Consider the following 13,217-nt stretch of genomic DNA (forward strand, 5'->3'; position numbering starts at 1 on the left):
AATAATGCAGAACCTTTTTTTTCAATTCAGAACTTAATATATCCTTTTAAGTCAGAAAATAAAAAGAAATGGCATTGACAAAATTATTGACATCCGAGACTTAATATTTGGTAGCACAGCCTTTGGACAAAATAACTGCCGTCAAGCGCTTCCTATAGCCATGAATGAGCTTCCTACACATCTCTACTGGCAGTTTGGCCCACTCTTCTTGTGCTTTCTGACACTGGGTTGAATATTAAGCTCCAAAATGCCTTGGTAATCTCCTGATTTCATGATGCCGTGCACATATTCAAGGCATCCAGTGCCAGAGGCAGCACAACAACCCCAAAACATCACTGAACCTCCTCCATGTTTGACTGTAGGGAAGGTGTTCTTTTCTTTTAAGGCTTCATTTTGTTTTTTGTAAACATAGAGATGAAGTGCTTTACCAAAAAGCTCTAATTTGGTCTCATCTGTCCACAGGACATTCTCCCAGAAGGATTTTGGCTTCTTCAGGTGTGTTTTGGAAAACTCCAGTCGGGCTTTCTTATGTCTCTCTCTCAGCGGTGGGATCCTCATGGGTCTGCTACCAGAGAACCCCCTTTCATTGAGTTGGCGACGGATGGTGAGTTGAAACCGTCATATCTTGTGTCTGAAGGTCAGCTTAAATCTGTTTGGCATTTGATCAAGGTGCTTTCTCCACCATTCGACCAATCCTTCGATGCAATCTTCTATCAAGTTTTCTCTTGCGGCCATGTCCAGGGAGTCGCTTTCTGACAAGAATATGACATACGCAATCTGGGTTCCTCGTCTAGAGGGAATTTTAAAAACAGATCGCAAGTACACTGGAGCAATGGCGTATCGAGGAAAAATGACGCTCCGGCGAGATGTCAAATTGCCACCCCTCGGAACTTCCCATAAGTCTGAATTGTGTGTGTCCCCATGTGTGTGTATGTGTCCCTGTGTGTGTGTGGCCATTTGTGTGTATGTGTGTGTGTGTGTGTCCCCATGTGTATGTGTGTGGGTGTGTCCCCCCGTGTATGTGTGTGTGTCCCCCCGTGTATGTGTGTGTCCGTTTGTGAGTGCAGTGTCCGTGTCAGGGCTGTAACCATTTTACCATTTGAGTTTTGTCATCAAATTTTCACCAAAGATTTATTATGAGGATATGGAGAGGGCAAATTAATAATTTTGTCAAAAGGCCAAAGGTCAGCATCACATAAAATCATCAATTTTCATGGGATTGACCTGAAATTTCAATAATTTGCATATTGGGTCAATTACTTTGTGGACAGCACAGATGAGGTACACAAAAACGACAGCACAGATGAGGAAGCCTTTTTTGTTTTTTTTTCTTATGAGCACCTCATTAATCATCTTCAAAACGGGTGTTATAACACACCCAAACACCCAGTTTTCATCATTGCAATCTATTGGAGGTCCAGGTGAATGCATGCAAAGTTTGGGGCCGCTAAGTTTCATGATTTTGGAGTTATGGAGGAAACAGACGGATGGACACTGCCTTTGATTATAATAGATACTGGTGGGGTCACCTGTGGGAATCCCATGGGCATGGACGTGTGTGACATTTGGACATCTTCATTTAGTTGCTGCACATTCAGTTTTACAAAATGGTTACTGGCAATTTATCAGATCCACAAATGATGTAATAGACACAATGTATTTACTTCTGATAACATGTGAATGCATGTGCGTGCACACACACACACACACACACACACACACACACACACACACACACACACACACACACACACACACACACACACACACCTCGTTTTTTCATTTCTGTTCCTCACAATTCTGTCTCTCTCTCATTCACAGACACACATACACACACATATATATATATATATATATATATATGTATATACACATGAATACATGCACACACACACACACACACATCTGCTTTTTTCATTTCTGTTCCTCACAATTCTGTCTCCATCTTATTCACAGACACACACGTACACATACATCCATCCATACACACACACACACACACACACACACACATATATATATATATATATATATATATATATATATATATATATATATATATATATTGTTGCGGATATGAGGACTGTATTTTTTTGATTGTGTGCTTTATTAGTATTATTATTGTTTATTCTGCGCCCCCTGCCTCCGGAGCTGTGTAAAGGTGAAAGGGCATCCCATAATTAGTCCACAAGCATACACGTCAGCCAATAATATAATATCCCTGTTTGATAGTTATATCTTATTCTGTGTTTTAGGGTAAGGCTGTGTCTCCCATTAATTGAAGTACTCCATTGCACCAGTGAAAGAGAATAGATCCCCTTTCATTCCCATCCCCAAAATCTCCATTTCCTTTCACAACCCCTTTCGTCATTGCCAAGCCTCGATTGCCAATTACATCCCCTCCAAAACCACCATTGAACATGTGCTCGGGTCGGGGAAGAGGGGCGTGCCCGCCCGTCGTCATCAAGGGCGGAGCCAGAGGGTCGCGTGACCAACCAGGGCCGAGGTGAGCACACCGATGGGCGTGTCCTGAAGGCCGGCGGCTTGATCGCCGGAGGCGCTATAAAGGCGCGCGCGCAAGTGGCGTGGAGAGTGGTGGTCAGTGGTTGCGTGGGTTGCGTGGAGAGTCGGTGGTGAGGAGTGAGTGGACCAAGAAAGAGAAAGAGTGGTTGGACCAAGAAAGAGAAAGAGTGGTTGGACCAAGAGAGAAAGAGTGGTTGGATAGGGAGACGTGCAAGAGTGTTGTTGAGTTGAGGGTTTGGACCAGACGAGTCAGATGAGTCCTGGCAAAGCAAGCGGCGGCCACAGCAGCAACAACACCCAACAGCCGCTTGGGGCCTGGACGGCGGTTTTGAGCAGGGCCGCGAAGGAACGGCGGCTGCTAAACGCGCCGATCGTGCTGCAGGACCCCCTTGGACCTTCCTCTCCCTCCAGCCATCCACCTCCTGCCTTTCCACCCTTCTTGTGTACGTGAGTTTGTTTTGTTTGTTCTGTCCCTGGGTTAATTAAGTCTGTATAAGCTAGTATTTGCACTGTGTCACCTGCGTCTTATGTGTTGTAAATAAACGTGACTGTTTTCTTTTGGCTTGTGTGTATAATAAATCCAATTACTCTTCTGTCCGTCTTCTCGTCTTATTCCTTTTCCTCTTTGCATTTCGTCATTTTAGTCCTTTCCAGATTGGGCAGCTGCGGTGCGATACGGCCAAAGTTCTGGGTGAATCGGGTGAGTCGGGGAACAACTGTTCGGTCGCGGAGCCTTCGCTCGGCAAACAACATCCTAAACCGCGATCAGTAACAATTGGTGTCGAGGAGTGGGATACGAGGCCCGAAGCGCGCTTAACGCGCTCAAAATTACGAGCTGCTGAAAAATTGTGTTTTAAAGAAATAAAACCCGAATTTTGAAATCGCGCCATGGCTGGTCAAGGCGATCGGATGCCGGTGGGTGAGCTAGAGATAGACGGGGTGGAATCGACCCAGGACCTCGGGGAAATGTATGTGGAGGAAGGAGAGGAGGAGAACATTGGCGATGTGGTTGAGGGTGTATCAGACGCACAAAATGGCGTCCTCGCGCACGTGGTTGTAGCGGCACCAAATTTTGCCGCGCCCGTGACTGAAGCAGCACCAAATTGCGCTGCGCACGTGGTCGCGGCAGCCGAGCCGGAGATACCAGGGTACATGCGATTTTTTATGGACCAATTTATGGCAAAAATGGATGCTCATAGTGAGCGAATGAGGGACGAAAGGAGGGCTAACAGTGAGCGGTTGGGAAACCAAATTGAAGCAACAACGAACGGAATGAGGGCCGATAGAGAGGCAAGGGAGCAGAGGGACAGAGACCGCAAGTTGGGCGAAAGGGTCCCAGGGGTGCACGAGGAGGTAACGCGGGTCGAGAAGCGCCGGTTGAGCGAAGCGGAGGAAAGCACGGGTACAATGACGGGGGTAGAAATCGCGACACGGGGTTTGGAAAAGCCGGCGACCGATGAGGTAGAGGGTGTTTTATTAAAGCCAACGGTCGTCGAGGGGAACAAAGACAAAGCAGTGCTGGGAATTTAAATTGAAGAGATGACGGAGGTAGCCCGGGAATTGCAGGGAGAAATGGAAAATGTGCAAAGTCCCTGCTCACATCACGATGCTGTGCTTAACCCGAATGGAAGTTTGCAGGTTTTGGTGCAGGGAGGAAGAAGAACCCCGAAGGTGAGACGTGCTGTGTATTGTGCTGGGAGAATTTGTAAGAGGATGTTTAGCGACAAAAGAATTTTCGCGCGCTTGGGATCGAGGAAGCATCCGGGCGTTGGTGAAGGGTCCCGTGTGAGTGGAAATGGCACGCGTGGGAGGAAAAAGTGTGCGTCGGCGAGTGGGTGTGTTATAAAGTGTGGGAGTGAAACCGAGTGCGAGCGAGAATGCACGTCGGGGTGTACGGAGTGTGACACGAGGAGTGAGTTGGTGGTGGAGCGGGTGCGAGAATGCACGCTTGGAATGGTCGAGGGTGTGCGAGGAAGCACACCTGAGTTAGTGGTAGCGTGGGTGTGGGAGAGCCCATGTGAGCGCGTTAGTGGGTGGATGCAAGAGTGCACGCCCATGGTGAGTGTTACGGAGGACGTAACGGAGGAGAGGTGTGGACCAAAGTTTGCGCAAGAGTGTGCGCGAGAGGTGTGGTGTGTAACAGGGAGAGCGTTGGTGGAATGTACGGACGGCGTTGGAACGCCGGGTTTGGTGAGGGTGAAAGGGGTAGCGTATGCGTGTGAGCATGCAGGTGAAGCATCGACGGTAACCGGGTTAGCGGTTAGGGCGACGGATAGCCGATGCGAGCACTCGGGGCGCGGGGTGCTTTGTTGGGTGCGAGGCCCGGCGCGGGTCGATGCTGCGTCGCTTCTCTTCGAAGCGTCGTTGCCGATTCGGGTTTGGCCCCGCCCCGCACGGTCGAGTCCGGGCTTTGTCGGGCGAGGCGACCGGTCCGGTTCAAGGGCGAGTGGGAGGAAGCGGAACGGTGCCCCCTCGTGGGGACGGGGTTCCGACCGGGGGAGATTGAGCCATCGGGCCCGGGACCGCAAGGTGCCGCGCCGAGATGGTGCGTGGAATCTCGGCCCAACCAAACCACCTCCCTTGAACCGAAAGCCGGACGGATTCAACCTGCAGGCGACCAAACCACCCGAATTCATTGCTCGGCTTTACGAAGCCGAGTTTAATGACGTCATGACGCACCGAGGCTAGGATATAGCGGACTGTGATGATGGTGATAGTGATAGTGATTTGATCCGAAATTTAGAAAAGTGGATAGAATTGTCAGTAATTGGAAATTTTTGATTGGTTGGAATTTGGTAAGCAAAATTGATAGTGGGACCTCCCCGATGTGGTGGGATGGCAAATCCACCATCCCTCACAGACGGGGGGGGGGGGGGGGGGGCAAAGGAGCACTAGGTTTATGGGGTTGATGGCAGTGAAAACTAGCCCGGGTGGGTTAGGATATTGTGTGTAGGGACCTAGAAGATGACATTAGGTAACGTTAAGATTAGTTAGTGACTGATACCTGTAGTGGGGACGTAGTAGCTTAGTGTTTGATAATGACGTGGGAGCGCAATAGTTTAAAGGGACGACTGGGAAGCGCAAGTTTCAGAGGGGAGTAGTTAGATGAGATGATGCCGTGTGGTTGAGGATTGAACAGGTGTGATTGCACAGGTGTGCAACTGAACAGGTGTGTGGAGCAGTGTATGAGTGAGTGAAGGTGATTGTGTATTGTGCTGACCCAATGGTCCAGGAAGAGGAGGAGGGTGCAGGTGGCACCAGGTGTGAGTGCACAGGTGTGCAACAACAGGTATGGAGAATGGTTGTGTGGAATAAATGGTATGGGATATATGGCGTATTGGGATGGATGGTCGTGGAGTGAGTATGGTGGAAATTGTGGAGTGGAGTGGATGGTGCGAAGGTGTGAATGGGGGAAGAGTGGACCCCCATCACGGATACCTGGGGCGGGTAGTGTAAGTGTTAGGTAGAGGGTACAGGTAAATTGTGGTTGAATATTGGCATCTGTGGTGCGAGGTGAAAGAATGGTATTTGGATGGGTGCATTAGTGTTGTGGAAATGGCTGGGCGTGTAGCCTGTTAGTGTGTGTAGTTGGTTGGGCGCTCCACCACTGTGAGGATGTCGGCCAGGTGAGGCCGCAGGTGGGCTCTGGGAGCCGGTAGTAGTTGTTGTGGATGGGGCCCGAGGATCCGGAGGACGGACCCGGGTAGCCCAGTGCCAGAGGGCACCGAGTGGGGTGACAGAGCCAGGAGGGGCTGTCCCCAGTTAGTTAGGTTAGGGTGAGGAGCTAGGTAAGCTCGGGTGGCAACTGCAGTGGTGGAGGTGTGCAGGTGGGTAGACCTGCTGGGAGAGCTACACGTCGCAGCCCAGAAATTGTGCGAGGGCACCGGGAGATGAATCGGGGGAGTGAGACCCCAAATTGAGAAGCACCACAGTTTGGTCAATGGGAATTGGTTTTTAGAACCCATAGTGTAAGTTGGCCAATGGATTGGCAGGGAAAGACCCCGGGTAGTGTAAAGTGTGTTAATGTCATTTAGAGGATAGTTAGGATTGAAGTCTCCTCGCACCATCTGCATCCACTCACCTGAGGTGACAGGTACTCCACACCATGCCATGTTTTGATTATTTTTTATGATGCAAATGTTTGGATTGTGAGACGCATCATGACGTGGGTGTGACATTGTGCTTTGTTGTTCCATCTCTTCCTCCTTATCAGGATTGATGACGAATTGGGTGATGGCAAATTTTGGATAGAGGGATTGTGGTGACGAATTTGGTATAGAGGAAATATGGGGAGACGTGACAGTAGCGACGGATTGGTAATGTGTAGATTTTTGTACATATGGGGTAAGGGCAAGGGTAGTGTAGGTGACAGGGGGGTGACGTACGGTAGGGACGAGCTTTCTCACTTCGCCCTCCGTACGCATTTCGCCTTGCATTGCCTTATTGATGTGTACCCTTGTGACCTTACCCCTCGCTCAATTGTCTCTTTTGTCTCCCACATGACCTGTGCGCCATTGGGCGCCGAGGGGAGCGTGCGTGGGTCGGCCATTGTGCGCCCGAAATTCCCAGAACCAGCTGTCTGCATCGATGCACCACATTATGGACCACATGCCTGTGGCCGAGCACCACTTATGGACCCCATGGGTTGGGACATGGCCCCTCTGCTGGAACCGGCCATGAGGGCCCGAAATCTTGCTGGCGGACCTTGGCCACAGGGCACCGATGCCCCACAGGTGAACCACACGTAGTCGGCCCTGTGGGCCATAAATAAAATAAATAAAAAAGGACACATTGGGCACACTTTATTGCAAATAGGCCGCCAGTAAGAAAATGAAAGAATGACAACATCTGGAAGAACAAATAATAATAACCAGCAGAGGGAGCCGAAGAGCAAGAGATCACCTGCAGGGTTAGGGGTTGTTTGGTTATTTTTATTATTGAACATTGATGAACAATGGTGACTGCACCGATTGGTGCTTGGGTGTGTATTGGTGCGTTTTTGGGTGCTTTCATGGTGCATTGATGCAGAGCAGACTGTCTCCCCCCCAGAAAGAATAATCACAGGTCCTGGGTTAGTTTTGTAAATAAAAATAGCGTCATTGTAAATAATGCTCCCCACCGTCAGTGTGTAGTTTGAAGGCAATTCCGCAATTCGGTTAACTGTGGGCGTAAGTCTGTTAGGCAGGGTGCAATGGAGCAGCGGGACACATTTATTTATGTTTTAAAACTGTCGCACTCAGGGTCAGGTTAAAAGTAGAGGGAACTACACCTACGTGTCACACTAAATAAAAGTTGTAGGCCCGGGCCGTGCCTAAGAGGAGGAGGGTGCAGTGTTGCGGATATGAGGACTGTATTTTTTTGATTGTGTGCTTTATTATTATTATTATTGTTTATTCTGCGCCCCCTGCCTCCGGAGCTGTGTAAAGGTGAAAGGGCATCCCATAATTAGTCCACAAGCATACACGTCAGCCAATAATAGAATATCCCTGTTCGATAGTTATATCTTATTCTGTGTTTTAGGGTAAGGCTGTGTCTCCCATTAATTGAAGTACTCCATTGCACCAGTGAAAGAGAATAGATCCCCTTTCATTCCCATCCCCAAAATCTCCATTTCCTTTCACAACCCCTTTCGTCATTGCCAAGCCTCGATTGCCAATTACATCCCCTCCAAAACCACCATTGAACATGTGCTCGGGTCGGGGAAGAGGGGCGTGCCCGCCCGTCGTCATCAAGGGCGGAGCCAGAGGGTCGCGTGACCAACCAGGGCCGAGGTGAGCACACCGATGGGCGTGTCCTGAAGGCCGGCGGCTTGATCGCCGGAGGCGCTATAAAGGCGCGCGCGCAAGTGGCGTGGAGAGTGGTGGTCAGTGGTTGCGTGGGTTGCGTGGAGAGTCGGTGGTGAGGAGTGAGTGGACCAAGAAAGAGAAAGAGTGGTTGGACCAAGAAAGAGAAAGAGTGGTTGGACCAAGAGAGAAAGAGTGGTTGGATAGGGAGACGTGCAAGAGTGTTGTTGAGTTGAGGGTTTGGACCAGACGAGTCAGACGAGTCCTGGCAAAGCAAGCGGCGGCCACAGCAGCAACAACACCCAACAGCCGCTTGGGGCCTGGACGGCGGTTTTGAGCAGGGCCGCGAAGGAACGGCGGCTGCTAAACGCGCCGATCGTGCTGCAGGACCCCCTTGGACCTTCCTCTCCCTCCAGCCATCCACCTCCTGCCTTTCCACCCTTCTTGTGTACGTGAGTTTGTTTTGTTTGTTCTGTCCCTGGGTTAATTAAGTCTGTATAAGCTAGTATTTGCACTGTGTCACCTGCGTCTTATGTGTTGTAAATAAACGTGACTGTTTTCTTTTGGCTTGTGTGTATAATAAATCCAATTACTCTTCTGTCCGTCTTCTCGTCTTACTCCTTTTCCTCTTTGCATTTCGTCGTTTTAGTCCTTTCCAGATTGGGCAGCTGCGGTGCGATACGGCCAAAGTTCTGGGTGAATCGGGTGAGTTGGGGAACAACTGTTCGGTCGCGGAGCCTTCGCTCGGCAAACAACATCCTAAACCGCGATCAGTAACAATATATATACATACATACATACATACATACATACATACATACATACATACATATATATTGTTACGTGCTCCTCCTCAGACCCCGGTCACGGTGTACCTCCGAGCCCCGAGAGGAGACACGGCAGAAAGATGTGTTATTCTGTATGTCAAAGATCAATGGTGAAACCACACCAATTGTTACCAACAAACAAGTATTGTATTAAGATCACACAAGAATAACAGTACAACAATAATAATCAATTGCACAACCAATATATATTTCCTATGATGGTACCATCAGGTTCGTACACTATAACTCACTGTGCTCCAAGTGAGCGAAAAGAAGAACATTCCCAATGTCTCTATTCCGGCATCAAGCCAAAGTCGATCCGCTCCAGTGATCGTCAGAACGATGTCTAATCGAGACCAGAATCCCGTTCGGATGGCAGTCACAGTCACACTGCCAAAGCTGCGCAAAGGCGCCCTCAAGGCGACTGGTAAATCACACCCTCGGGTATGGATGTTCCACGGCTCCCAATCGGCGAACCGCAGATTTCCCACTCAAAAGCCACGTTACACACACACACACCAGATTAACATCTGAATGCGGTGAAAATGGTTGAAGCGAATGAAAAACCTTGAGCGAAGCGCAAATCCTGCGCGAGGTAAAAATGGCCGACGGCCCGTTCTCGTGGCGTAACGGCACTACGATGATTCTCCTCAGAATCAACCGCAAAACCTGTCACACAGGTTTATCTGTCACAGCGATAACAACTCTGTCGCAGGAATCCCTTTCCCGGGAAACCCGAAGTTCACTCGTGACCCTCGTTCGTCAACATTCGCTCAGGACCTTGAAGCAGCTCGGCTTCTTGTCCGACTCACTCGCTCCGCCTTATTCTCCTCTTCCTCTTAGTCGTCCTCCGGTTCCGGTTTCATTTAAAACATTAACTTTTTTACCTTTTGAAAATAGTAATCTCTATTTCCCTTAAACGACAACAATAATAGTACATGCAACGAACAATGTTTACAGTGGATGAAAACCACAACAACGGAAGTGATAAATCCATAACAATATATATGCACATATATACATATATATATACTGAAAATACACACATGTACACCCACACACATACACACATATACACACACACATCTCGTTTTTTCATTTCTGTTCCTCACAATTCTGTCTCTCTCTTATTCACAGACACACACACACACACACACACACACACACACACACACACACACACACACACACACACACACACACACACACACACACATATATATATATATATATATATATATTGTTACGGACCGCGGATTGGTTGTTATTTACCGAGTGGAGGTAACCGCGGCCGAACAGTTGTTCCCCGTTTCTTCCCGATTCACCTAGACGTTGGCCAAATCGCGCTATGCCAAATCAATGATAGAAAGGACACGACGACTGGGAAAGAGGAAACGACGCAAGGGGGGTACAGTTCTCAAGACCTCCGGAGGAGGGTATAATTACAGTGGTGGAGAAAAGGGGTAGATTACAAGGCAGAGTGAGGTAAAGACACAGAAGAGATGGGCACTTAAATACAGTCTTATCTTATCCCAGACAGACCACGGACAAACGGACAAGGTAGACTTACACAGGGATTGATGGCAGGAATGGACAGGTAGGTCGATGGCACAAGGTGCACCTTGGCTCGGGGACAGGATAAAGCATGGTTCCAAGATGCAGGGAGGTATCACAGCGCTCGGAGGTGGTCTTGCTTGCTCCAAGCTCGGCGCGCATCTCTGACGTCACCGCTCTCTCACTGCGCATGCTCAGCGGGGAGTGACACGCCCTCGGCTGGTTGGTTCCGCCCCAACTGGGGCCGGTCCGCCGCTTCCATTGGGTGCGGGGGTTACCGGGCTCCGCCCTTGACGAGAAGCCGACAGGGAGCCCCTGTTTGGTAACCCCGTCGAGCACATGTCCGATGGCGGCTCGTTGGGAAGGCCTGGTGTCCTCCCACCACTCCTACCAAGCCAGAGTGAGGACGCGCACTCCCTGCGCTCGTTGTTGTTGTTGTTGTTGTTGTTGTTGTTGAAGAGAACTGTGAGGAAGAGCTGCGGGGAGGTATTGGGAGGTCCTAAACTTCCTAATGGTGCCATACAATCACATTCTGGTGCAACGAAGGGTCAGAATTAATGGAAACGAATCCTTAACTGACATAGACTAAGAATAACTAGCAAGATGTCCTATCGTTGTCGACATGAGATGCGGTGGACCTGGATGCGACATTTAATGGGGGAAATAGGGGGAGGTCGGGTCTACAGAGTGTTGTTTACAGAAAATGGGACTAGGGAATGGGGGATTGGGGAGAGTTGGGAAGTATTGAGGAAATAGGGGAATATTTACAAGCGGATATGGATGGATGTAAATCCCATATCCGCAACAATATATATATATATACAGTGAAACCTTGACTTACGAGTTTAATTCGTTCTGTGACCGAGCTCGTAACTCAATTTGCTCGTTTCTCAAATTAAATTTCCCCATTAAAATGAATTGAAATGCTATTAATCCGTTCCAGCCCCCCAAAAATCACACCAATTTTTTTTGTTACGTGTTTTTAAATAAGAAAAATGTACTTTATAAATCTATATATATAAAACACAGTTTGTGTGTGTGTGTGTGTGTGTGTGTGTGTGTGTGTGTGTGTGTGTGTGTGTGTGTGTGTGTGTGTAATGTTACCGATAGACTCCTAAACGGAGAGGCTTACGTGCTTGATATTTGACATAGACATGGCCATTGAGCGTGGGACGAACATGGCCGAACTCAAAATATTTGACGATCCATATTTTTTATTCATATTTACCTCAGCGCATTTCAGCGCACGGAATCAACGGAATCAGAGCAGGTGGGCGCTGATTCGCTCAGAGCGATCACGTGATGACGCTATGAACGCTATGAACGATATGACGCTATGAACGATATGACGCTATGACGCTATGACGCTATGAAATAAAAGATCGCTATGACGCTATGAAACGCTATGAAAAAAAAAATCGCTATAACGCTATGAAACGCTATGACGCTATGAAAAAAAAATCGCTATGACGCTATGAAAAAAAAAATCGCTCGCTTTGCCAAGGGGCTCGCTCCCACCCGCCCCCCCCCCCCCCGTTCCCCTCCTCTCCCCCGCCCGGCAATGCCGGGTACTTCTGCTCGTAACAAATAATGTATAAACAAGCACGACCTCGTCGTGCTTGTTTTAATCTTGCAGTCAATCTTGCAAAGTTTAATCTTTAAAAGTTTAATCTTGTTTAATCTTGCAGTCTTTGCAAGCTTAATTGCTTGTTTAATCTTTGCAAGTTTAATCTTGTTTAATCTTGCAGTCTTTGCAAGTTTAATTGCTTGTTTAATCTTTGCAAGTTTAATCTTGCAAAGCGGCTTAATCTTGCAGTCACCACTCGCATTCGCGCATAGTGCAAGGGTTAACCTATCCTTCATGGGTTTGTGGCCTGGCATGCTCTTCTCCTCTGCCGTTATATACGTCCTCCTCGGCATCTTTTTCCAGAAGAGCCCTGTCTCGTCACAGTTGAAGATTTGCTGGGGGATGTATTCTTCGGCTTCTATCAGTTCGGCAAAAGTTATAATAAAATCTTCAGCTGCCTTGACATCCGAGCTTGCTGCCTCACCATGCCTGACGACGGAGTGAATGCCGGTCCTCTTCTTAAAATTATCAAACCATCCCCGACTGCCTTTGAATGACTCTTCCGATGCCTCGTCCGTTGATGTTCCCGCCGTCTGCTGCACCAAATCCCCGTAAATGTCTCGTGCCTTCTCACAGATGATGCTCTCGGTCACGGTATCTCCTGCGAGCTGCTTCTCCGTCAACCACACAAACAACAACTTCTCCATCTCTTCATGGACAGAGGTCCGGAGCTTTGAAATAATCTTAACGCCCTTGGCTGGCGTTATAGCCTTTATCGACTCCTTCTTTATCTTTATCTATTCCAAAATAAACAAAATGCGAAAACAAAGCAACAGCGATATGGCAGAGTTGCTTGCATGGCAAGATAACCATGTGAACTGAACGCTCACTGGGCCACCTAGTGGCGGGTGGCGTAAGCTCGCTCGCTCGTAACTCAGATCTCGGCTCGCATCACAAAGCAAA

At 48.6% G+C, this 13,217-nt stretch overlaps 1 protein-coding gene across 1 annotated transcript in view; it reads left to right on the forward strand.

The window, feature by feature from the left end:
• Positions 1 to 7,213: 7,213 nt before the first annotated feature.
• The window catches only part of LOC137422376 (trinucleotide repeat-containing gene 6C protein), a 239,821-nt gene continuing 233,817 nt past the window's right edge, over positions 7,214 to 13,217 (forward strand). Inside the window, exon 1 of the mRNA XM_078770301.1 lies at positions 7,214 to 7,256. Within this exon, the coding sequence (XP_078626427.1) occupies positions 7,246 to 7,256 (11 nt within the window). The 5' untranslated portion in view covers positions 7,214 to 7,245. The remainder of the gene's footprint in view (positions 7,257 to 13,217) is intronic.

The sequence above is a fragment of the Myxine glutinosa genome, chromosome 1 (assembly GCF_964187855.1).
Source record: "Myxine glutinosa chromosome 1, kmMyxGlut1.1, whole genome shotgun sequence".
Taxonomy (NCBI): domain Eukaryota; kingdom Metazoa; phylum Chordata; class Myxini; order Myxiniformes; family Myxinidae; genus Myxine; species Myxine glutinosa.